This window comes from Felis catus, chromosome C1, assembly GCF_018350175.1.
Source record: "Felis catus isolate Fca126 chromosome C1, F.catus_Fca126_mat1.0, whole genome shotgun sequence".
NCBI lineage: Eukaryota > Metazoa > Chordata > Mammalia > Carnivora > Felidae > Felis > Felis catus.
The window spans coordinates 104,706,382-104,730,302 of NC_058375.1; the positions used below are offsets into that span (position 1 = coordinate 104,706,382).

The 23,921-nt window shown below is 48.4% G+C and overlaps 1 protein-coding gene and 1 long non-coding RNA gene across 5 annotated transcripts; one reads left to right on the top strand and one right to left on the bottom strand.

Annotated features, from left to right (window-relative positions):
* Positions 1 to 1,873: 1,873 nt before the first annotated feature.
* On the bottom strand, positions 1,874 to 11,844 carry SV2A (synaptic vesicle glycoprotein 2A). Of its 4 annotated transcripts, none has more exons than XM_045033446.1 (12): positions 11,223 to 11,844; positions 9,750 to 9,930; positions 8,768 to 8,919; positions 8,523 to 8,656; positions 7,797 to 7,886; positions 7,447 to 7,557; positions 7,188 to 7,276; positions 6,721 to 6,885; positions 6,395 to 6,528; positions 5,291 to 5,497; positions 4,528 to 4,687; positions 1,874 to 2,114 (listed from the first exon to the last, which is right to left on the bottom strand). In XM_045033446.1, exons 1-12 carry the CDS (start codon positions 11,842 to 11,844, stop codon positions 2,084 to 2,086), a joined length of 2,076 nt encoding a protein of 691 aa, XP_044889381.1. In that variant the 3' UTR covers positions 1,874 to 2,083. The 4 variants fall into 4 exon arrangements, with proteins under 4 accessions (XP_044889381.1, XP_003990608.1, XP_044889383.1 ...); XM_003990559.6 differs by lacking the exon at positions 1,874 to 2,114 and adding an exon at positions 2,287 to 4,127; XM_045033448.1 differs by lacking the exons at positions 1,874 to 2,114; positions 8,523 to 8,656; positions 9,750 to 9,930 and adding an exon at positions 2,287 to 4,127 and having other exon boundaries at positions 11,223 to 11,361.
* Positions 7,459 to 13,763, top strand: LOC123379051. Its single transcript, XR_006583012.1, has 4 exons — positions 7,459 to 7,548; positions 8,529 to 8,627; positions 10,517 to 10,654; positions 10,875 to 13,763. It is a non-coding gene; the product is annotated as an uncharacterized LOC123379051 (long non-coding RNA).
* Positions 13,764 to 23,921: the final 10,158 nt, after the last annotated feature.

Consider the following 23,921-nt stretch of genomic DNA (forward strand, 5'->3'; position numbering starts at 1 on the left):
AAAAATCCTTACAAGACAAGTGAAAACACACTAAGGCAGTGAAAAGATAACATGGAATATGAGTATAGAAGATGGAGAAAACTTTGTATAGCCCTTTTTCTTACAAGCCTTCTAAAGTCCTATTTCTGAGGGAGCTCAAGTGATGTCTAGATAAGTACCTTGATGACCTTAATGTGGCAAGAGAATCTAGATACTAAAGAAAAAGATTAACATACATCATGACCATTTTGAGCTACAGTTTCGACTGCATCTGGTTGGACAATAGGAAGTCATTGAAGAGTTTTGAGGAAGGACATGCCAAAGAGCATTCTGGGGTAAATCCTTCTGGCAGTGATGTGTAAGGAGGTTGGCATAGGAGATTGGAAGCATAGAGAGCAACCAAGAGTGAAAATGGGACCCTGACTTCAAGGTCAGCTGTAGGAATGGAAAGGAAGAAGTTTTGAGAGCTACCATAAAAAGTCAGAAAATGTCTTGATTAGAACAGAAATATGAGGGGCTCCTGGGTGGCTCAGTCAGTTGAGTGTCCAACTTCAGCTAAGGTCATGATCTCGTGGTTTGTGAGTTTGAGCCCCACATAGGGCTCTGTGCTGACAGCTCAGAGCCTGGAGCCTGTTTCAGATTCTGTGTCTCCCTCTCTCTCTGCCCCTTGCCTGCTCACGTCTGTCTCTCAAAAATAAGTAAACATTAAAGAAAAAAAAAAAAGTGAGGGAGAGTCAAGGGTAACACCCAGGCAGTGATTTCCAGATAGCCTAACATAAGAATTCCCATGGAAGCTTGTTTCAAATGTGGATTCTAGGTCCCCTCTCTTTAAAAAAAGGGGAGGGGGAATTCTGATTCCGCAAGAATGGAATCTGGAATCTATCTTTAAAAGACACACAAGAGGATTTGGAGGAAAGCTGGCTCTATCCTCAAGAAACGCTCATAAATTTTTGTTTTGATTTAGGGTTTTTTAAATTTTATTTTTGTAAATTCTGTTTTATTATGGTGGTAACACAACATAAGGTCTACTCTCAACAGATTTTTAAGAATACAATTCATTATCATTGACTATAGGTACAGTCATACACATCTATAGGGCTTATTCATCTTGCTTAACTGAAACTTCATGCTCTTTGATTAGTAACTCCCCATTTCCTTCTCTTCCCTGCTCCTGGCAACCATCATTCTACTCTTTGATTCTATGAATTTGACTATTTTCAGCTAACTAATAGAATTATTTAGTATTTGACTTTCTGCGACTGGCTTATGTGACTTAATATCCTCATGATTGGTTCATATTATCACATATTGCAGAATTTCCTTTTTAAAAGCTGAATGGCTTTCCATTGTGTATATATACCACATTTTCATTATCAGTTCATCTGCCGATGAACATTTAGGTTATTTCCATGTCTTAGCTATTGTGAATACTGCTGCAGTGAACGTGGGAGTACTAATGTTGCCAAGATCCTGATTTCAGGGGTTTTTTTTATGTTATTTTTGAGAGAGAGAGAACGCGAGCAGGGGAGGGGCAGAGAGAGAGGGAGACATAGAATCCAAAGCAGTCTCTGTGCTGATGGCTCAGAGCCTGACGCAGGGCTCAAACTCACAAACCGTGAGATCATGACCTGAGCCGAAGTCTGACGCTTAACCGACTGAGCCACCCAGGCACCCCTGATTTTAGTTCTTTTGATAAATACCCAGAAGTGGGATTGTTGGATCATATGGTAGTTCTATTTTTAATTTTTTGAGTAACCTCCATATTCTTTCGCATAGCAGCTGCATCATGTTGCATTCCCCCTGTGTACTAGTGTTCCAGTTTCTCCACATCTTCACTAACACCTTTAGTATTTTGTTGTGTTTGGGTTTTTTTTGGGGGGGGGGGATAGTTTTTGGTAATAGCCATCCTGACAGGTGTGAAGTGTCTCATTGTGGTTTTGATTTGCGTTTCCCTGATGGTTAGTGGTGTTGAGCATTTTTCCATATACCTGTTGGCTACTTGTGTTCTTCTTTGGAGAAATGTCTATTCAAGTCTTTAGCCCCCTTTTAAAATCAGGTTATTAGTTGTTTTTGCTGTCGAGTTGCAGGACATTACTCCAAGTTTTCAAATCCCAGAGACTGAGAAGACCCTCCATCTGTAGAAGTGAAAAGGTCAGGATAAAGTGGCCAATTGAGGAAATAAATATGGTGCATCATATTATTCTGGCTTTCAGTTTGGGGAGAGAGGAATGGCATTTCCATCTCACCACCTTTCCTTCCAAGCAGGCAGAGGATGTAGGTGGAGTGGCAAAGAAGGAGATGTAGCCATTTTGGATCTTAAGGATTTATTTCCTTTTTATTTTTCATCAATATTTTTCATTTCATTTTTCACATCAACAGACTTGGGTTTAGGGTGTCCCAGGAGAGCAGGAGAGATGGATGGGTCCCTCCAGGGGGTAGAAGGGAGAAGGCTGCGTCCAGCAAATGAAGGGTGAGGAAAGGGGGTACACACTCATACACTGGGCACTGGAGAAGGCAGTCCTTTGAGCACAGACACCAAAGAGTTAAACAGTCCCCACCTGGGTCAGTGTTACAAAATGTGGGGGAGTGACTATAGGGTGGGGGCACCAGACGCAGCATGAGGAAGATGAATTTGGATTTTTCGTTGTTGTTTTCACTTTTTTTCCTTTTCACTTTTTTTTTTTTTTTTTAACGTTTTACAAACAGCTAAAAACTACAACACATCACAGCTACAGTGGAGGGCAGGAGGGCACCAAAGAAAGCAGCCACACAGAGTGGGGTGGGGCAAGGGCAGCTTAACCTACAGGGGGTATCTTGTAGAAAGGGTGAGACAGGGAAACTGAGGCTTCTGGTCCCACATTAGGGGTCCCTGGCTTATTGTCTAACCTTCTTCCCCCTTCAGAGGAGTCCCTGGGAGGGCCCCTGCCTCCTGCCCCTGCCCCAGCTCCTTGTGCTTTTTGATCTGCTGGTTTGACCATATGCCTGGTTTCTTTCCCTCCCCTGCTACCCTGCGTGTGAGGGGACAGGTTGGGGGTGGGAGGGCAGCTGTGCTGTCCCTGTCTGTGCTATAGTGGGTGGAGCCTCTCACTCCAGAGGCCTGTGCTTCTTGAGGGAGGGGAGGATTTGGACCTTGTCAGGTGCCCTCAGGTCTCTCTAGACTGTGGGACTCTTATCCTAGCCTGGCCTGGGGCACCTCCCTCCCAGGCCTGGCACAAAAAAAAGATTAGGGGAGGTACTGTGGGAGGCAGAGTAGTGTGTGTGTCCACTGAGATTATCCTTGGCTGTATCTTAGGACAGTATGGTGACACCCCGCCCCACGGCACATACACACACGTACATAAGTGTTACACATGCATTCACACACACAGTCCTGCTGAGCTGCCTCAGAACTTAATATATAAATAAATAAGAATCAGAAAGCTAATTTGATAAAATTCAGGCTTCTTACTTATAGCCCAAATTGAGGGGAAAGTGGAGGCCAGGGGGCTGAGGTTTATTGCTACTCCCCCAGCATCCAACAGGTGTGAGAGGGCACCTGCGGCCTTTCTGACTCTTAAGTTCTTTTGGTCCATGGACTACACCAAGCCCCAGCTCCCAGCATAACCACATGCCCATGGTTTCACCAGGGCCTAGGCAGAGGGAATGAGGGGGAGGGCAGGAAGCCTGTGCTGGAGCCCCTGGAGCCAGGAAGAGCTAGGGCCCCTCACTAACACTGGGGGAGAAGGGTGTGCACGTCAAGGGGTGGGGAGTAGAGCTGCATCCCAAAACTGGGATGAAGGAGCCTTCCCTGTATCCCTGCCCACGGGGTCACACACATGCATACGCACACACACATGGCTAAGACACTGAACACAGGGACGTGGGGAGTGGGGGCTCTGGGGCCAGGATGGCAGGGCAGGGAGGGAAAAAGAGGAGCTGTTGGTCTCACAGTGTGCCTGCCACCCTCAAAGGCCCTGAGGCCCTCTCACTGCAGCACCTGCCCCCGGGTCTCAGGCAGCTTCAGGGCCAGAGAACTACCGAGGGCAAGGGCAGCTGAGGCAAACAGGATGGGGGCAGCCTTGGTGATTCCCACAAAGGATGTGAAGATGCTGATCCCCAGCACAGCTGCCAGCTTACAGAGGGCATTCAGGAAGCCGAAGGCTGTGGTCCTGCTCAGGAGACCCCCAGTGCAGTGCAAAGGGGAGACAAAGGAAGAGGCATAGGAGGGTTTGCAGGGGACAGGTGAGTAGGTGGGAAAGTGAAGGAGAGATGGCAGGCAGTGTGCAAAAGGGAGATGAAGGATGGAAAGATCAGAGAGGTGAGGCATGTACATCAGGGAATACAGATTGGGAGGCAAAGGGAAAAGAAGACCAAAAAATTAGGTTAATAGTTCAGGCTGCGAGGAGTGAATACAAAAGCTACCAGCTCTTAGAGCAGAAACTCAATGGGAAAGTATATCCTGTTAACCCTACGGATGATTTCCCATTCAGCCGCCTCCTCACCCCACTTTCCCGCCGCCACCGTGTAGACCCTAAACCGGCTGCCCTGCCCCCACGACATTCCAACTACCTCTTGTCCGAGGGATAGAGTTCAACAGTCAACACGTCCAGCGCGTTCCAGGATGCAATGCTGACCCCCCCAAAAAGGCAGAGCAGAGCGATCATGGCTGACTCGCTGTTCCCAAAAGACAGGAAGAAGCAGGAGACACAGGACATCACGCTGGAGCCAGCTAGAGCCAGGAAATGAGGGAGTGGCATGAACCTGGCCAAGTGATGCTCATCCACAACCCACCCTGTGCCCTCAAACTAGGTTTGAGGGAAGCCCAAGATGAGATCTTTTTCCCAGAGTACTCAAAAGGAAGGCGCTTCACCCATCCCTATCCTTCCTTATAATTATATTTTTATTGATAATATCGGTAACAACCATTTCTTCAATGACAGCTATGGGTCAAGCAGCTTGATGCTTTATATGCATTGATCTAATACATCAACCCAATGGGATAGGTACTATCATCACCCCCGTTTTGCAGATGTCACAGCTGGGCTCATAAAGTAACTTGGCCAAGGTTAAGTGGTGGAGCTGAGATTCAATACCCATAACCTCAAAGCCGGTGCACTTGCTAATCTGTCTACCTCCTTTTTCCCCCAGAGAAACTTCCAGGTCAGGCCCCACCCCATCTTGCAGCCAAGACCTAAGCAGAAGACACGAGAGCGAGAACCTTCTCTAGCTAAGCTATTCCTTCAGAATAAGGTAAGAAGCCTGTTGACAGCCTCACCCTGCTCCCCAGCCCCCTTATCAGTTCTGACACACCACCACCCACCCACCCCCTTACCAAGCATTCGGAGCCTGCCAATCTTGTCCATGAGCAGGGCAGACACGATATTCCCAGGAAGTACAGCCAGCGTCCCCAGGAAACTGACAAAGTACACCATGTAGGCGCCTTCACCAGTCCCTGTCACGTCTAGTGGGCAGCCCTCCTTGTTGTGCAGGAACGTGCTGTTCACCAGACGGCTGTTCACGAACTTGTACTCAAACAGGTCTGCGGGCAAAAACCAAGACAGGAAGGCAGTCACGGCAAATGTGAGAGGGAGGGGGAAGCTGCTACTGCTTATGGCTCAGGACTCTGCCTTTGTGGGGTTAGTTGCGGGGGCGGGGGGGGGTGAAGGGGCTCTCAAAACTGCTCAGGGCCTTCATTGTAAAACATCAAATAATATCACCATAGGAACTAGAAATCTTTACAGCAGAAAATGACCATAGTCTATGAAATGAAACAGTGGGACTGGCTGTTTCCAAGTTTTCTCGTTAATAATCTTTGCTTCTTATTCATTCTTTTGGTCTGCCCTAGCTGACTATAAGCAGTAGCAGTGCCATGGGTTTAGGAAAAATTACCAAGCAAAATATTAAAAATCATTAAAAGCCCTTTCCATTATTTTTCCCTGCAAGTTGGGAAAAACTCACCCAGTGCTCCATTAGGGGTGGGAACCTCAGTCTAGCTGGCAAAGTAGCATTTCATGTGCATGTAGTTTGAGAATCACTGTTTTAAAAAACCGGACTAATGTAATGATTCGCAACCTTTTACCCAGAAAATATTCCTTTTTGTTGTTGTTGTTTTTCCCCTGAAGGCCCTGTTTGAATGAGTTTTGCCCACTTCAAAAGTACGCTGATAACAATGCAGATTTGCTTTAATTCCAGCTCAAAGGTAAAGAAACTTGATGTTTTTGCCAGATATTCTTAAAACTATTACAGAAAAATGTTCAGTGTCCATTCAGTTTTTGGAATTATTGGTGGTAGATAATAGGTCCCCACACCACCTTCCTACAGGGCCCCAGAGAGCTCAGTTTGTGAACCCTGAACTAGGGAGTGAGGAACGTTCCTTCTCCCCTCTTCAAGGTCCACTCAACCCTTGGTCCGACAGGCACCAGCCAAGGCATCTTACCAGTATTATAGAACACAGTGTTGATGAATGTGCAGTTGCGGAAAAATGTGTTGCTCGAAGTGACATCCTCAAAATAACACTCCTCAAATAGGGAATCCTCAAAGGACACTGACTTCAGACGTAGCCCAATGAACCTGTAAGGCCAGGATGATGAGAAACACTTCCCCCTTACCCTCATACCCTCCTCCAAGACTCACTCCCTTGGAATTGAGGAGAAACCACAGGTATTTACTCCCAAAGACCCTGTCTCCAAACTCCCAGACCCATGCAAGAGACAAGGGGTAGAAGGAACAGGGAAGAAGTGAAATGTAAGCGTCCCCACGTACTTGTCATTGAAGTACTGTCCCCCTCTGTGGATCTGATTCTCCAGAGTGAAGTTAAAGGTCACATGCTCTACATGCTCCCCAGAGAACAGTTTGGTGCGGGCTTCGTAGTCCACCGCCTGGAGGTGGCGGATCATGTCAGGAAACCAGACAGTCAGGCCATAGTAGCTGAAGAGTCAAGCGCGATGGAATCAGATGGGCTCACGATTAGAACCAGAGGGTCCAGAATGAGGGGGTGGAGAGTCAGGACCTTGCTTGCCTCTCCAGTCTCATCCCTCAGCACTCCTCCCTTCATTGCTGTTGGTCTCAGGGACTTCAGGTTCTTCTGCCCACCCACTGTACTCTCATCTCCCAGCCATTTGCTCCTCCATTGGCCTAACAGTCTCCCTGCCACCACCCCACCCCAGACTGTCTAACCTCCGTTCATCCCTCAGGACTTAGATCCCCACTGCCCCCACACACCTCCTCACCTGAATGACATGGTGAACCACACACCCATCATCATCAGAGTGATGCGTCGATATTCTGGACCAAAACAGGAGAGGAAATTCCCCCAAACCTAGGTGGAACAAAACAAAGTCAGATAGCAGCTGTACTGACTTCTAACACTCCCACCCCAGGTCCCCCACTTTCTCCTGTCCCCCTTCCCTTCAGTTCACCCCACAAACAGGCCTTTGTCTCCGCCTCTCCCACTCCCTTCCCTCTCTTCACCACACCGTCCTTCATTACCTGCCCTCCCAGGCTCAGGGCCCGGACCCCCCAGCGCTGGTACCAGGTCCCTGTGTCTGACTGGATTTCAATCAACTCATCCTCCTGATGAATTGTCTTAATGTGAGTTACCTGGGGTCAAGAGAAGCGGTTAGCAGTCACATAGTCTATTTCCCAACCCCATCCAGGGGCTTCAGTTTCAAAACGGTAGCAAAATGGCAGCAGGGGGTGGATGCGATACTCTGAGAGAGGACATTGAGGGAGAATGTGGTGGGAGATGTCTAGGGAAGCATGGGTTGGTATCCAGAGAGGGGCTGGGTGGGGCTGGGGCTTGAGGGCCTTGGAGGTTGAGGGGAGGGGCTCTGGCTTACTGAGAAGACTCGCTCAGGATGTCCCTTGGCTCGCATGTTGGTGTCATGAACCTGCTTCAGCACCATCCAGGCCTCATCATGCTTCCCGTTCTAGAGCCACAGACACAATTCCCACCTCCAGGTTAGCTCCTCCCTGACCCAGGGTAATAGACCCCCTTCCTCCAGTGTGGCTTCTGTAGTCACAGGACACAAAAAGTCTCCCACCCCTACCTCTGACCTGTGGGTGTGTACATCACCCACAATTAAAGAGCCCCAAGCAGGGGTACAGCAAAATGTAATAAGACTTGAGCAAGCATAGGGGGAGTCCAGGAGACAGCTACAACTACAGGTCCTAGGGATCCCCTGGAACAATGGAAAGAGAAAACTGAAGACAAGGGAATTGCTGGCAAAGGGCAAGGAGGTTGTCAGAGGAGGGACAGAATCCTAAGCTTCTGGACCAAGATCTACTTGGAGGGGGAAGAAGCACAGGGTGGGAACTTCTCTTGAGTGATAACGTCAGGGGCAGAGCGCCCACCTGCAACATCTTAAACCACCCATGGTTGGGCAGGTACCCTGGTTTCTCCACCCACAGAGCCCCTCTGGAGATACAATGTAAGAAAAAGGAAGCAAGATAAAGTCCCCAGGAGTATGGGCCCTGTGAGGGTCCCACAAACCAAACCCACTGTGAGTGTTTGAGCACAGAGCCCCCTGCTGCCCCTCCCCCAGCCTAGCCCTGGCCCCGTTCACCTCCAGGAAGAAGCGGGGGCTCTCAGGCTGTGTGGTCAGAGCTCCGATGGCAAACACAGAAGGGAAGGCGCAGACGAGGACAAAAACCCTCCAGCTGTGGAACTGGTAAGCAGACCCCATCTGAAAGCTCCACCCTGGCAGGGACAGTCACAGCATCAGAAAGGCCAGAGGCTGGGGGCTCCCACCACAGGGCACACAGGAGAAGAGGGAGAGAGGCTGGGGTGCATTCCCCGGGGACTGCCTACCGTAGTGGGGGATGATGGCCCAGGCCATAGCAGCTGCATACACTCCACCAATCATCCAAAACATGCAGAGCCAGCTCAAATGCTCCCCACGTTTCTCCTGGGCCAGAAACTCCGAGAAATAAGAGAAGACAATGGGGATGGACCCTCCAATCCTGGGGAGCATTGTGAGAATTCAGCATTAGAAAATGGCCCTATTTCCGATCCCCTGCCCCAGTGCTCTGGATCCCCAAGTGCCTTTCATCTTCCACACCTTGTTAAAGAGACTTCTCACACAGTGTCCTATACACTCCCTCACCACCAGCTGTTACGCACCCATCCTCAGGACCCTGGGGAACAGGCAGGGAGGTCTGAGGGGAAGGGAAGGAACAAACATTGAACCTTGAAGATGGCTACTGAGTTGCAAGAGACAGAAGATGATTACAGAAAAGAGGGAAAATCCCCACAGGAAAAAGCTAGGCAAAGAGGAGTCCGAGGGCAGGGATGCGGGAGCAGGCCGGAAAAGAGCTTGCAGACAGGGCAAAGAATGCACGCAGACGGCTCAGGGAGTGTGGGAGTGTGGTGGGTCAACGCGTCACATTTCTGGCAGCTGTGGGTGTTAACAGAAAGGTCTGCTGTCAAATGCAGGAAGGATGGAGACTCGGAAGGGGATAACTCCGGGGTTCACAGGCACCCCGGGGTACAGCTGAGACCCACCAGGCCTCTCGTCATGGAGCCAGGCTCAGAATGGAACTGGAGGGTGGGGTGGAGGACTCAGGAGTGGACGAGACATGGAATGGTGCTCTGGGCAGGCGGTAGGTGGGTCCAGGACAGGGGGAAGCTGGCCTAAAGACGGTAGGAGAAAGGAGTTCATTCATTCAATTCATACATATTTGAGATGCATCTGGTGTGCCTGGCACTGTGCTGGGTTCTAGAAACATAACGGCAACAAAGGCACAGTCCTCCCTCAGGACTGCCTCCAGGGGCTTAGGAGGTGGCCACTCACCCAACCCCAGAAAGGAGGCGGCAGAAGAGGAAAGTGCCATAACCCTGGACGAAAGATGAGAAAAAGGCGAAGACGCTGTTGACTGAGAGCGAGATGAGCAGACATTGCCTCCGACCCAGCCGATCAGCCAGACCTCCCCAGAGAAAGGCTCCCACCATCATGCCCAGGTAGACTATAAGGCCTGCAGGGAGGGAAACAGAGACAGCAGAGGTATGAGCAGACACGCCTCAGTTCGCTCACTTTTTGAGCATTAAATGAGCTAGAGCTGCAGCCGAATGGATTGAGGAGCTGGAAGACTTCTAGGATAGGTAAGTCTACCCAGAGATGAGAGCAAGTGAGAGTTCTGTCTTTGCTCACGGAATATCATCTCTGCAGACCAGAGATTCAAAGGCAGGAATGCAGACATGAGAGACCCCCAGAATTCTTTCTCTCCCTCCTGCTCTCTCTTGCTTGCTCTCATCTCTCATTGTGTCTCTGTCTCTCTGTCTCTGTCTCTCTCACACACACACAACACACCCCCATCTCTGGCTTGCCTAGAAGGAGTAATGGATCTACCCAAATTCCCAGACCTTCCCAGGGTCCCCTCTCCCTCCCTGCCCTGACGTCCTGAAAGCAGCAGGAGAGATCTCCTGTGTCCCTAGGAAAGCACCTCCATTTCTTCAGTCCCCCCTACAAAATCCCCCCCACAGAACCCGTGCTTTACTCCCCCAGCTCCAATGCTTCTGGTCCTAAAACTCTCCTGTTCCTTATTTCCTTCCTACATTCAGAGTTGGAATAACTCTAAAAATCAATCTACTCCAAACTCTGCATTTTACCCATGCTTCAGCCAAGCCCCAAGGAGTGGGGATCTCCCCAACATCTCATGGCAACTTGGGAGCAGTGCAAGACCAAGAGACCTTTTGTGGGTGAGTCCAGGCGATTTCCTCCCCCAGGGTCCACATCAGGAAGAGCCATTAGAGACCACTCACTGGCCCTTGAACACTCCCAAGGCTTGCCAAGAGCAAGCATGGCCAATTTCTCTGGCTGAAGGCAGACCTGGGCTTCCTCCCCAATCCCCACCCTACTAAACTGACTCCTCGTTTAAACTAGGGAGTTTGGACACTGACTTCTTGTTTCCCTGATCAGGGAAAAGGAGCAAGATGACAGAAGGGAAGTCTCTGAAGAAACACCCAACAGGGGCCCATCCCACCATGGCCACCTCCTGCAGAACTAACTAAGCAGACCACCCAGCCACTGCCCCAAGCCCCAGCCCAGCTGCCCTTCCCCAAGCCTCTCTTGCACAAACAACCTCACTGTGACCCAACCCCAAGAGGAGGGTTTGTGAGGGATGAGCATGCAGAGGAACTCCACGCCCTCTGGGGACATTTTGGGATCGGGGTCCTAGGGAGCGGTAAGGACAGGGGTTCTCAGGAGCAGAGGTTTTTCTAGAGTTTGGGGCAGGACAGGGCTGGAGGGCCCCCCAGTGTGTCTTACCTAGCATGCCTTTGTTGGAGTCCGACAGGCACATGTCTTTCTCGGCGCTAGGCAGCACAAAGCCCACCACAAAGACCTCGACACCATCAGCCATCAGTGCCAGACCAAGCACGAAATAGAGTGTCCACTGGAAGCGGCCATGGCCACACTCCCGTAGGATGGCTTCATACTGCTGAGCCAGTTCTTCCCGTTCTTTCCGCCGCTGTGCCTCCCCCCGGCCACCAGGGGGGCCCTCCCCATCGCCCAAGCCCCCCCTTACTCCAGCCAGAGGAGCCCCATCAGCCATCCGCTCGCCTTTGCCCCCAGACTCTGCCCTGGGGATGCCCTGATATTCCCCCTCGTAGATCTCGTCATCCTCGTCGTGGCCTTCAGTAGCATCACTAGATGCACCACCTTCTTCCTCATCCTGGGCCCCTTCCCCACGGTAATAGCCATCAGCAGGGGCAGGGTAGTCATCATCATCCTCCTCCTCCTCAAAGCGGGAGTAGGATCTGCGGGAATATTCGTCCTGGACTCTGTCCAGGCCCTTTACCACCTTCTTGGCCGCATGCTTCTTGACTTCCTTGGCAATGTCTTTGGCCCCACGGATGAAAGCTGCCCGGTCTCTGAAGCCTTCTTCCATGATGGGTCTTTGGGAATGCTTCACTAGACTCCTCCACTCCCTGCTCAAGGACTTGTGAAGTCAGAAAGATTCCTTCCCCCAGTTACTCAGATGAAGTGGATTCAAGTATCTCTGGGCACAGAATAGGAGCAAATAGGACCTGGCCAGTGAGTATGTAGGAAGGGAAAGGAGGGAGAGGAGTTCTGGCCAGTTCAGTTGGATACATGGGGAAGGGAAAAGGGGAACAGCAGAATGGGAAGGGGAGGGGGAGCTAGGTTGTGCAAGCTAAGATGGGGAGCCAGGATAACTCAGGAAAGGCCGCCTACTTCTCTTCAAGAAGCCTCTTGAGATCTAGAAAATATAAGAGGGGGGGGGGGGAAAGGAGGTGGTGAGGCCTAAAATGGTAAAGAAAGCCAATACAGAGCCCCAACCAAGACCATGTGATACGGATGGTCTCCTTGCTTCAAGCCTGCACACAGTTAAAAAGGGATGCCTACCTGGGCCAGCTGTGGATCATTCAGTATAAATCCCCTCACTTTGACCTTGGAGATCAGGCCTATGAGATATGCTCCAGAGTCACGGTCACCTATCTAGAGGCCTCCTTCTGATCCCCTGCCCCACATCAAGATCAGACCCCTTGCTTTACCACCAAACTGCAAAGAACAAAACAGGAAATATGAGAAACCATAATTCTCTGTTTTAGTCTGGTCTGGCTTGCTTACTGGGGGAAGAGCTGGGGGGAGAATGTGTAAAAGGAGAATCAAGTCCTCCAGCCTGTGACTTCAGTCCACTGATGGCATCTCAAATGGGGCTCTCGGGGTCCTCCCCTCGGGTTCCCACAAGGAAGGGTTTTCTCAGTGGGTGAAAATTCCCTTCCAGGGTCAGACAGACTTGGGTTTGACTTCTTGCTTCAGCACTTACTAGCTAAGTGACCTCGGCCATCTCCCCATACAGCCAGGCCTCAGTTTCCTCTTATTTAAGAAGGGGAAAGTAAGGATTAAATGACATAATGTGTATAACTCCTTACCATAGTACCTAGCACATAAAAAGCGATTAAGAAATGTTGGTTATTGTTCTTTGTGATGATAATAATACAGTGCGATCCCCTCTACTCCCTCACAAGACCCCAGAACAAAAGCCACGTCTGGATGCTTATGAGGATAAGGAGCAGAAAGGGATACTGGCAAGGGAAAGCTGGTTCAATGCAAAGCACATGACAGTTAGGTGACCTAAGTTAAAATCCCAGCTCTGTCACTTACTTGCTAACCGCTCTTGGGCAAATTATTTAATTTCCCTCAACCTCAGTGTCCTTATATTTAAACTGGGGGTAATAATCTTTAGTTTTCTGAGTCCACAAGAGAATCCAACCTCACAGTAGATAGTCTATAAATTAGTTTCCTTCCTTCCTATTAGACTGAAAACAATGTGAAAGAAACAGGAAGCAGCAAGGGAAGAGTAGGGGTCATACTTGGATGCTGTTGTCCAGTATCCTCCCAAAACAGAGTCCCAAGACCTCTCTGTGTTCAAATTAGTTCCAGCAGATGGGCCCACATTGTCTCCCTCCAGACAAAGAAGGGAAGACTCAAAAAAAGGGAAACCTGGAACCTGAGGTCATGGAGAAGAGGTGATGTCTGGCTCCTGCCACCTTCTTTCAGGACATCATCCATGAGCCCCTTCCCTGGTGGAGGCAGGAACAGACATGGCTGATCAAATACATACTTTTTCAGCATTGGGGGCTAAGGTCTATAGCTACACCTCCTTTCTCCAGGGCCTTCTTTCCTAATCCCCCTTAATCCTTTCTGCTCCTCCTCCAGGAGTCAAGGAAAAAGGAGTCCACAAATACCGCACTGCGTAGGAGGCCAGTATAGAATGAAGGGGGCCTTGGGCCTCCCCCCCAAAAAAGACATCCTCCAGAGGGAAACATAGGAGAACACCCCCCACCCCTTCATTCAGAGAAGCAGAAGAAGTAGAACTAGATTCTGATCAGAGATCATTCCCCTAAAAATATCCTGCCTCCTGTTCCCACCCATCCAGGGCCTTCATTAAATGTCACACGCACACACGGTAGCCCTGGTAGAAGGGGATAAGTAATGCTACTTATGGCTCAGAGAGAAGCACTGGCAAGCATAGCCTTAGCCCCTCAGGCCAGATGTAAGCAGTGGACCACAATGACCAAAACCAGTGACCCCTGTGTCACCTTCTTTTCTTTATGGTTCAAGGCCCAAACCCACCCCCATGCAAGAGAGGAAAGTGGAATCCCCCCACTGCATGGCCATTTGCTTTCCTCTCCTTTCCTTCCCATCTAGGATCCCCCCCCCCCCCCCCCCCCCGCCGGCTCCCCAAACCCTGAAGGAGACAAATAGACCCATCCGGAACCACATCCTGTGTTTATCAACACTGTTTACCCCTGAGAGGTGCATGGAGGGTAGATAAGGCTCCCAGAGCCACAGCAGGATAGGATGTCTCAACAGCCAGCTCCCCCAGGGCCAATGAGCCAGGAGGTCAGAAGGGAGAGAAAGAAGACAAAATTCTTTGAGTTGGTGAGGAAGTGGTGCTATTTTTAGCCCCCAAAGCAGCACAGGGTGGCTAAGCCTGTGGGAGAGAGATGGGGCTTGGAGAGGTGGAGGTTATAGGAGACAAGACTCCAGGTTACACGGCCCTTTAAGGTTGGCCGGCTCCACCTGACCGGAAAAATGTGCCCGGGAGATTTTCCTGCAGAAGGGGGGGAGGGGCTCCTGAGCAGATGCTTCCCTTCAGGAGGACTCACTCTGCCCTGGATTATAGGAGGGTCCAGAAGCCCCCACCCCCAATCAAAGTCCCTGACTTTGGGGGTCACCCGGATTCCCCAACCCTCCCTAGCCCAGGTGGCAAGGTCATTAAGAAGCAGTCACTTGTCAAAACAACCACGGAGAGGGGGGAGGGTACAAGGAAGCGGGGTGTGCTGGAGCACCGCTCCCTGTGACAGCTGGGTGACTGAGCTTCAGCCCCCCACCCAGGACGCCCAAGGCTGCACCTCCCCTCCCTACATCCTACCGCAAGGGTTAGGAAGATGGAGCATTCACAGTTCGGAGGGGGAAAAAGGTGTCAGCTGAAAATGCACACAACAGAGGAACACAGGGGCAGGGAGACAGGGAGAGACCTCCACAAGCAAAAGCAAGAGACCGCCCCTACCAGCATTTGCCGCGACAGCCCCCAACATCCCCCACCCCGTCTCGCCTCTGCTCTGGCATAACAGAGGAGCCCCTAGAATTGACTGAATCCATTCTCGGAGTGTCTTCCCCCGCTTAGTCCTGCCTCTGGGCAGGTGACAATCATCACTCAACACCCCTTCCCCCCACCCACCCCCCCCCCCCCAACCCCCCCCCCCCCCCCCCCCCCCCCCGCCCCGACCTTGGTCGTTTACCATCTCTCTACCCAGCATTTCCATTCTTCCTTTCCCTTCCCTCCCTCCTTCACCTGCCCTTCCTCCACTGCCCCCCACCCCCGCCCAAGTGCAGGGGAGCAGACTGAGGCAGCATCCATTCTCTGGCCCCAGCCAAGGTCACTTATGGCGGGGGTGGGGGGCGTGCAAGGTGAGGAGGGCATTGGACTTCGAGGGAACCCTACCTCACCTAAATCCTCCTCCCCCCCAAACCTGTCAATATCTGAGAGCGTACTAGGGACTTGGCTAAGGTAGAGAAAAACACCCTTATTCCATATATATATTCTGATCAGCACAGCAACTTAATTAAATGTCCTTTCAAACCACCACCGGCCCCCTCACCCCTAAAGCAGGGACGGTCACCCTCCCCACAAGCAAAGCATCGGAGGATAAAATGGCTGCAAGGCAAGGCAAGGATGCTTCTGCCCCGGGCGGGGTGGAGGTAAGAGACTTGAGAGAGGGGTCTCACCTGGGCTGGGTGCCCCCGGGTAAGGCAGTCCCGGGTGAGGGCGGGGGTCCCGGCCGCGGGGCTGGCGGCAGCGTCGACTGCTCCAGATACCAGGGGAAGCGGCAATGCAGACCTACCCCCCCCCCCACACTCCCCACGCTCCGGCCCCGCCTCCGCCCGCCTCCTCCCTCCCCCCAACCCCCCAGCGCCACCGAGCACCGGGAGAGACCATTGTTGGGGGGGTGGGGAGCGGCAGAAGAAAAGAGGATGGGGAGGGCCTCAGGGCACCGGGGAGCAACGATGAAGCAGCAGAGGGGACTGTCACAGGCACAGCTGGAGATAACACACACAGCCCTTCCCAGCCCGTTCCGAATAAAAGATGAAAGGAACTAAGGCAAGAATACTGTCAGGGAGACAAGTGGGAAGGCAGAAAGGGAGGTGGGGAACGAGGCAGACCCTTTCTCAGCGCCCCATCCCTAGTAGGGCAGGACTCACAAATTTGAGGGCTTCTCTGCCTCCAAAGCACCTTCCTTTTTCCCTTTCTCCTCTACTCCCAGCCAAACCTCTTTCCCACAGCCCTCTTCCGGATCCAGAGTGCTCAGAATCCGAGTTTACCTGGCCATTTTGGAGAACGCCGGAATAACAAAGTTTTTAATCCTGAACTGTCAAGAGGTGAGACTCCTGGATCCCTGCCATCTTTTTCCAGAACCAGAAACAGTCCTGGTTATTTACTGCCGGTGCAGACCTCCCATCCTCCATTCAGTTGGTAGCAGCAGAGGTGAGTGGGGGACGAAGCTGAGCGGGATTTACAGGCCTTACCTTCTATTAATTTGCTCCAATGACTCAAAGAGGGACTCCCTCCCTCAATGCTCTATCCAATTTCTTTTACTACACACACACACACACAAACACACACACACACACACCTGCTTCTGGGGCAGGAAGGATTGAACTAGTTTCAGTTCTTTGCTTTGCCCCTGTACCAACAACCTGGGCTCAGAGATCCAAGACATCCCGCTAGGTGATTGACCCTGCTTCAGAGGTGAGGGGAGCTGGGTGGTTTGGGGATATACATACTGAATGTGTCTCCCTATTCTAGGTAAGGGCTTAGGGTACTCTGGACAGTGCACTGACCTGGGTTCTCGCTTCCATAAGCTGTGGGCTCAAGTTCTCTGCCTCTCTGAACCTCAGTTTTCTCATCTGGAAAGTGCCAGGCTTGCACTAGAGGCTGTATCAGCTCCCTTTCGGATTTAATAGTGTGTGATTCTACTTTGATAAAAATGGAGGCTTCAGAATGCTGGAATATGTTACATGAAGAGGCCTGGCGGGCCGTGTCCCAAGAGAGCTCGCAGGTGGCGTTTGCAGTGTTGAATTTACCACTAACTTTTAGACTTGTTTCAGTCTAAAAACCAGAAACCAGTTCAAAAGGCAAAGTGTTTATTTCATATCACAGAATTGCAATTCAGGGCACATAGTTTAGGTTGAAACCCAAATAGTGTCCCAATTACAGGAAGTGGGCTCAGGGTTTTTATTGAGGAAAAAGAGGAAGATTAGGTAAGTTTTTTAAAAAGAGGTTCATCGGTGCTGATGAGCTGGGCTAGATTTGTACTTCCTTGACTGGTCGGGAGAAGTGGTGACCAGGCAAAAGTTCACTTTTTTCAGTTTTTTCAAAGAAGATTTTCTCATTCTCGTGGACATCTTGGAATATTGGCAATTCGGCCCAGGTTCGAACATTTAGAAAACAAGATGTGCAAGGAATTTCCTCTGAAATGGCTGTTCTGACTTAATTATTAAAAAAAAAAAAAGGCTATACTTACGTCATTTCTCATAGGGATGTGAGCCTGGGTTTCACAGACTTCAAAACTACATCTTGGAAATACCTGTTTGTGCCAACGAAGTTTACAATTTACTGAAACATAAAGCCATAATACATACGTATTCATTTACCATGAGAAATCTTCCGTTGCTCAGACTCACGTTCAGCGCATTCTCTTCTTTAAGCCAAATCAGAATCAGAATGTCAACATATAGATGCACAATGACATAACCGAACAGGAATATTTTTATCTTTAATGGCATCTGGCCATCCCCAGGAAGGAGCTGTGCCAATGGGTTCAGAAAACTCTTCTTGGCTACAGTTCTCCACTCCCCTCTCTATGTATGGGCAGCCTTGCCAATCCTCCTGGACTACTCTCATTCTGTTGGCTAAAGCACTCTTTCCAGGATGGTACTTGGAAAGGCTATGCCTGTGTGAGCCTCAGCGACTCTCCCTTCACTAGATTTCCATTGCTGACCCCTCTTCAGGTTGATACATTCTTTATTTAAATATGTTAATATTTTCAATTAGGTTACAGCCAAGCCTTGCTGGCAGGGAGCCAGTTTTTCTCTTTAAGGTGATTTTGCATACTCTCCACTTATCCCTTACTTGCTAAAATAGAAATCTTGTAATCTTAGAGAGAAAGGTTGTACATGTTTTTCCAATGCTGAGGAAAGACTTCATCATTTTTTCCAGGAACCACAGACCCATGCAGCTCACCAGCTGCTTCACTGTCCCCTTTGCTGGGTCCATTAACATAAGAATTCCTAGGGGATCAGTCCTGGCCCCTTTCCCCCTTCCGCCTACTCTATTCTCCCTTGTCACCTCAGGTAATCCCATGCCTTTCGTACTGTCTATGTGGTGACGATTCCCACATTTATGTCTCCAGTGCAGACCTTTCTACCAAGCCCAAACTCAAAATCTCCACCTGTCAACTCAGTATCACCACATGGATATCTCATCAGCGTCTCTAATGTAACACCCAGAAATAAACTTCAGACTGAGGTCTTTCTCAACTCTTCATCAAGGTGTTCAAGCCAGAAACCTTGCAGTTGCCCTGTTTCCTTTCTTGCTCTTATCAAGCCTTGTCAGCCCTACTTCAAAACATGTTCTAAATCTACCACTTCTCTACCACTGTCCCCTAGTCTAAGCCACCATCATCTCTGTCCTTTGCCACAATAGCCTCTTAACTGATTTCCCTACTTCCAATCTTGCTCTGCCCATTATTCTCAGTCGTCAGGAGGATCCTCTAAATCAAACCTGATTTAGCAGATACTCTCTCCCTAGAGAAATTAGTGCATATGTCCCACAAAAAAAAAAAAGACAGGTACAGGCAAAAAAAAAAAAAAAGGTACAGGGGCGCCTAGGTGGCTCAGTCCAGTCAGTTGAGCGTACAACTTTGGTTCAGGTCATGAATGTGCAGTTCATGAGTTCAAGCCCTGCATCAGGCTCACTGCTGTCAGCATAGAGCCCTATTGGGGTCCTCTGTCCCCACCTCTCTCTCTGCCCCTCCCCAGCTCCCACTCTCTCTCTCCCTCAAAAATAAATAAACATTTTTTAAAAAGACAGGTACAAGTATTTTCATAGCAGCTTCATTCATAAGATTCAAAAACTTCAAATGCCTATCAGCCAAAGAATGGTTACATTTAGATAAACAAATGTGGTATATTCATATAAGGAATATTATTTGACAAATTTTTAAGAGACCGAACTACTGTATACAACAAGATAAAAAGATCTCACAAACAAAATATTGAGTATAAGAAGCTGGACCAAAAGGAGTACATACTCTATGAACCCATTTGTATACAGTGCAAAGGAAAAGCAAACTTATCTACAGTGATGAAGAAAAGAGAGGCTACCACCAGGAAGTGGAAATTGACTGTGAAGGGGCACAAGGGAGCCCTCTGGGTGCTGGAAATGTGCCAACATCTTGATGATATAAGGTTAAAAGGGTGCATACATATATAAAAATTCACTCCCGACCTAGGTGTTTTTCTGAACATGTTAAACTGCAATTTTTAGGAAAAGTTTTAATGAGATTTTACCACTCCCCTTTCTTTAAATCCTCCAATGCCTTCCCATTGTACTAAGAATTAAATCCAAACTTCTAATCAAGGCCTAAAAGGCCTTGTGGGATCTGGCCCCTGCCTGCCTCCCCAACCCTCTTCCTTGAATCTCTTCAGCCTCCCTGGTCTCCTGCTACAGCTCCAGCATGCCCATTGCAAATCCATCAGAGGACCCTAGCACTTGCAGTCCTGCTGCCTGGAAATCCCTTCTCCCAGATCTTTGCCTTACCATTCAGGTCTCCACTCAAAAGTCACCCTTCAGAAGCAAAAATAATATAAAAACAGGGAGGGGGACGAAACATAAGAGACTCTTAAATATGGAGAACAAACAGAGGGTTCCTGGAGGGGTTGTGGGAGGGGGGATGGGCTGATTGGGTAAGGGGCATTAAGGAATCTACTCCTAAAATCATTGTGGCACTATACGCTAGCTAACTTGGATGTAAATTAAAAAATAATAAATAAATAAATAAATAAACAAATAAATGAATGAATATTAAAATTTTTTAAAAAGTCACCCTTCAGATGACTCTCCCTACTTCCCAGGCAGTATCCTATCACCCTGCCTTATTTTTTTTTTTTACAAGATATCTCTATCTAAAATTATTATTTTTGTTTACTTTTTTATTTTTTGCCTTCTCCTACTTAGATTGTCATTTCTAAAGGAATAAGGACCTCATCTGACATATTTACTGCTATATCCCCAATATATACTTAATTTCATTAAGTAAACACTTAATGAAATATTATTCCAAATACGTTCAATTTTATTACCTTTAGTATATATGATAAATTTCTGCTTACTCCCATTAAATATAAGTGTTGAACTAATAGGTAAATAATTTGTTTCAAAGAATATAATTTAATTACCTACTAAGAGTTGCCCCATTTTTAGTCTAGAATTATTCCTATCCCTAGACTCAGCTCTTCTCCACAATGGCTTATATTAAGTGTGGAAATAAGACTATGGCCCAGGAGGTGATAAGTGGGTATGTGGTAATGATGGTTAGTCTCATTAGAGCGTTTACCTGACTTGAGCACTTTTCTCACTACTTTACATTGATGAACTCACCCCACCTCCACATTAACCCTATGAGATGGTCACCATTTACAGATAATGAGACTGAGGTACTGGATGGTTAAGTAACTTGATATGATCACACAACTCAGAAGTGGCAAAACTAAAAATGGAACCCAGGCAATATAGATTCAGAGACCTAATGCTTTTTTAATGCATCCATTTAAAGTATGCAGTTGTGGAGCGCCTGGGTGGCTCAGTCGGTTAAGCCTCTGACTCTTGGTTTCAGCTCAGGTCATGATCTTGTGGTTTGTGAGATCGAGCCCCAAGTCAGGCTCTGTGCTGGTAGCACAGAACCTGCTTGGGATTCTCTCTCTCCTTTCTCTCTCTCTCTCTCTCTCTCTGCCCCTCCCCTGCTTGAGCTCTCTCTCTCTCTCTCTCTCTCAAAAATAAATAAATAGACATTTTTAAAAATTAAAAATAAAAAAATGAAATATACAGTTCTATGAGTTTTAACAAAAGTATATGCCCATGTAAGCACCTCCTTGATCAAGATAAAGAACATTTCCTTTGCCCCCCAAAATTCCCTTGCCCCTTCAGTCAATATCCCCATCCCTGGCAATTACTGATCTCCTTTTGGTCACCATACATTAGATTTGTCTTTTCTAGGGGTGCCTAGGTAGCTCAGTCAGTTAAGCATCCAACTTTGACTCAGGTCATGATCTTGCAGTTTGTGGGTTTGAGCCCCATGTCAGGCTCTGTGCTGACAGCTCAGAGCCTGGAGCTTGTTTCAGATTCTGTGTCTCCCTCTCTGTCTGCTCCTCCCCAGCTTGTGCTCTGTCTCTGTCTCTCTCTCAAAAATAAATAAACATTTAAAAAATTTAAGATTTGTCTTAGACTAGAGCTTCATTTAAGTAGATTCATACAGTATATAGGTCTCTGGCTTTTAGAGCTTTCCAGGTGTTTTAACCACTGCCTTATAAAGCTTCCTAGTGTAGCTTCTTTGCCCAGTTACCCATCAGCCAACCCCCTGTATTCTATCACTGCTTCTACCCACCACACTCTAAGCACAGGAGATTGTCAGGATGGGGAAACTGAGGGACAAAATGGGGTCAATGATAGCACTTCTAAGATACCATAAAGTTCCAGTGAGAGATGCTAACAATTGAAGCAAAAACACAAAAAAAGCTCCTATCCTTTAGGAGTTTATAACCCAGTTAAAGAGGGATTATCTTATAAGAAAGCTGGTTAATAGCAAAGGAAAACATTCATTCATTCAACAAGTATCTATTCAGTAAATATAGTATAACATGACTATGCAACTGGCTCTAGAATTCATGCAGATCTTCGTTCAAGTATTCCATCTATCATTTCATAGCATGTGACCTTGGTCAAATAACTTAATATCCATTTCCAGATCTTAAAATGGGAGTAATAACAAAACCTACCTCGGGGGGTTGTTACAAGGATTAACTGAGATAAACATTTAGTACAGTATTAAACACTTAGTACTGGCATATTAGCAAGAGTTCAGTAAACATTAGCTGTTACTATTTTTACAATTATTATATATGCCAGGCATCTCGGGTACTCTCGGGAGATAGATTAATAGAATGAGATTCCTTCAGGGTTCTTGAAGAGATTCAGTGTAATACAAGGATACTTAGATTGGGATCTATGAACCTTATGTAATTTTTGCTTCAGGATATTGGAAATACAGGCATGTATGTATTTTTCTTGGATAGGGTCCACAGTTTTTGTCATGTTCTCAAAGGGCTGTCTGGGGCCCACAAAACATTAAGGACCAATGGTCCCACGCATTCTCAATGGGAGTGGTATCCCCCCCAAAGGGGACAAAAACTGGTTTGGGGAGCAGGAATCTTAGATATTACAATGGTTTGTGTCCCTCCAAAGGGCCCTAGTACATAAAAAGATATAGAGCACAGGGGCGCCTGGGTGGCTCAGCGGGTTAAGTGTCCGACTTCAGTTCAGGTCATGATCTCAACCATTGGAGAGTTCGAGCCCCACATCGGGCTCGGTGCCGACAGCTCAGAGCCTGGAACCTCCCTCTCTCTGCCCTCCTCCACTTTTAAATAAAAATTTAGAGAAAAAGACATATATAGCATATCTGTGATTTAAAATTTCATGCGGGGGTAGGGGGCAATTTGAAAACAATGTCTCCAGCCGTAGTGGTAGAGGGGCAATGATTAAAAAAAAAAAAAAAGTGGGAAAACCCTGGTTTAGTGAATAACAAACAGATGTGTGAAGTACTAAAATGTACCAGCAATACTGGGCCTGCACAGAGAACCGCTGAGCACCAGTATCTGCAGGAGCCAGGGGCGGGAGAGCTGGAGGAGAGTCTGGGGGAGTCAACCTCATTGACTGGAGGAGGCACTCAAAAATTAGTGTTGAATGAGTGAAAGCTCCGAGATTCTGCGAATGAATGCCTGAGGAAATAGTGGTTCCAAAGAGAGACGTGGGGAATTCAGCAAAGGCACTAATTTACTCCTCGACGGTGTGAATTCATCAACATGCTATCAGATAAGAGCCAAAAATACCACACAGGAGCTTATATGAAAAAACACGCTAGAAATCTTCAGCATAAGGGTAACAGTCCTTGAAGTCCTCACCAAGGATCAGTTAGAAGTCAGTTCATTTGATAGATGCCATGGAGGCAGAAAGGGCACAGGGACTGAGACAAAACCTGCTACCACCTGGGGCTGCTGGAGTACTGGCTGCGGGCACCTGGGCTCGGAGCCAGCGGCCAACTATGCTAGGTCCCAAGTGCCTCGGCTTATGACCACATCAAAGTAACTGCACAGCAGTGCTGTTTGAAATGAAGTCAATTAAGCCCATTACGATTTAGAAGCCTGGCATCCTTAGCCATTCATTGTGTGAAATGATCACGTGGAATCTTCCCCAAGTTTTGACAAATGCCCACTAGGTGACCCCACTTGCCTGTGCCACAATTCACCTGAAAGTCAACATATGCCAAACCTAATTTACCATTTCCATCCCAAGTCCCGGGAAATTCTTCCTGCTGCATACTCTCGTCCTGATTCCACTCTCCCTTTCCTCCACTATATCCAATCTAATACCTCACCCTATTCTTTTGCCTTCTAGAATACCACCCCAGTGCATCCCCTCCTCTCCATCGGGCTTCTATCACAGCCCTCGAGGACTGCATCTCTCCCTAAATTACTGCTGAATACCCTGCTTGGCTCCTTGCCCGGTCTTCTCCCTCAGATCTTTTCCCCCCACTACCACAGTTCTAAAACGCAAATCGGTCACTCCCTTGCTCAAATCCTCCCTGTGGCTTTCCCTCATGG

What these genes read in the sequence shown, in the direction of transcription:
- SV2A (XM_003990559.6), bottom strand. Translation starts at nt 11,844, where the DNA reads ATGGAAGAAGGCTTCAGAGACCGGGCAGCTTTCATCCGTGGGGCCAAA. An exon ending in GGCCATCATCCCCCACTACG is followed by an intron (nt 8,657 to 8,767) that starts GTAGGCAGTCCC and finishes TGTCCCTGCCAG; the next exon opens with GGTGGAGCTTTCAGATGGGG. An exon ending in TGGCAGGCTCCGAATGCTTG is followed by an intron (nt 4,688 to 5,290) that starts GTAAGGGGGTGG and finishes TCCTGGCTCTAG; the next exon opens with CTGGCTCCAGCGTGATGTCC.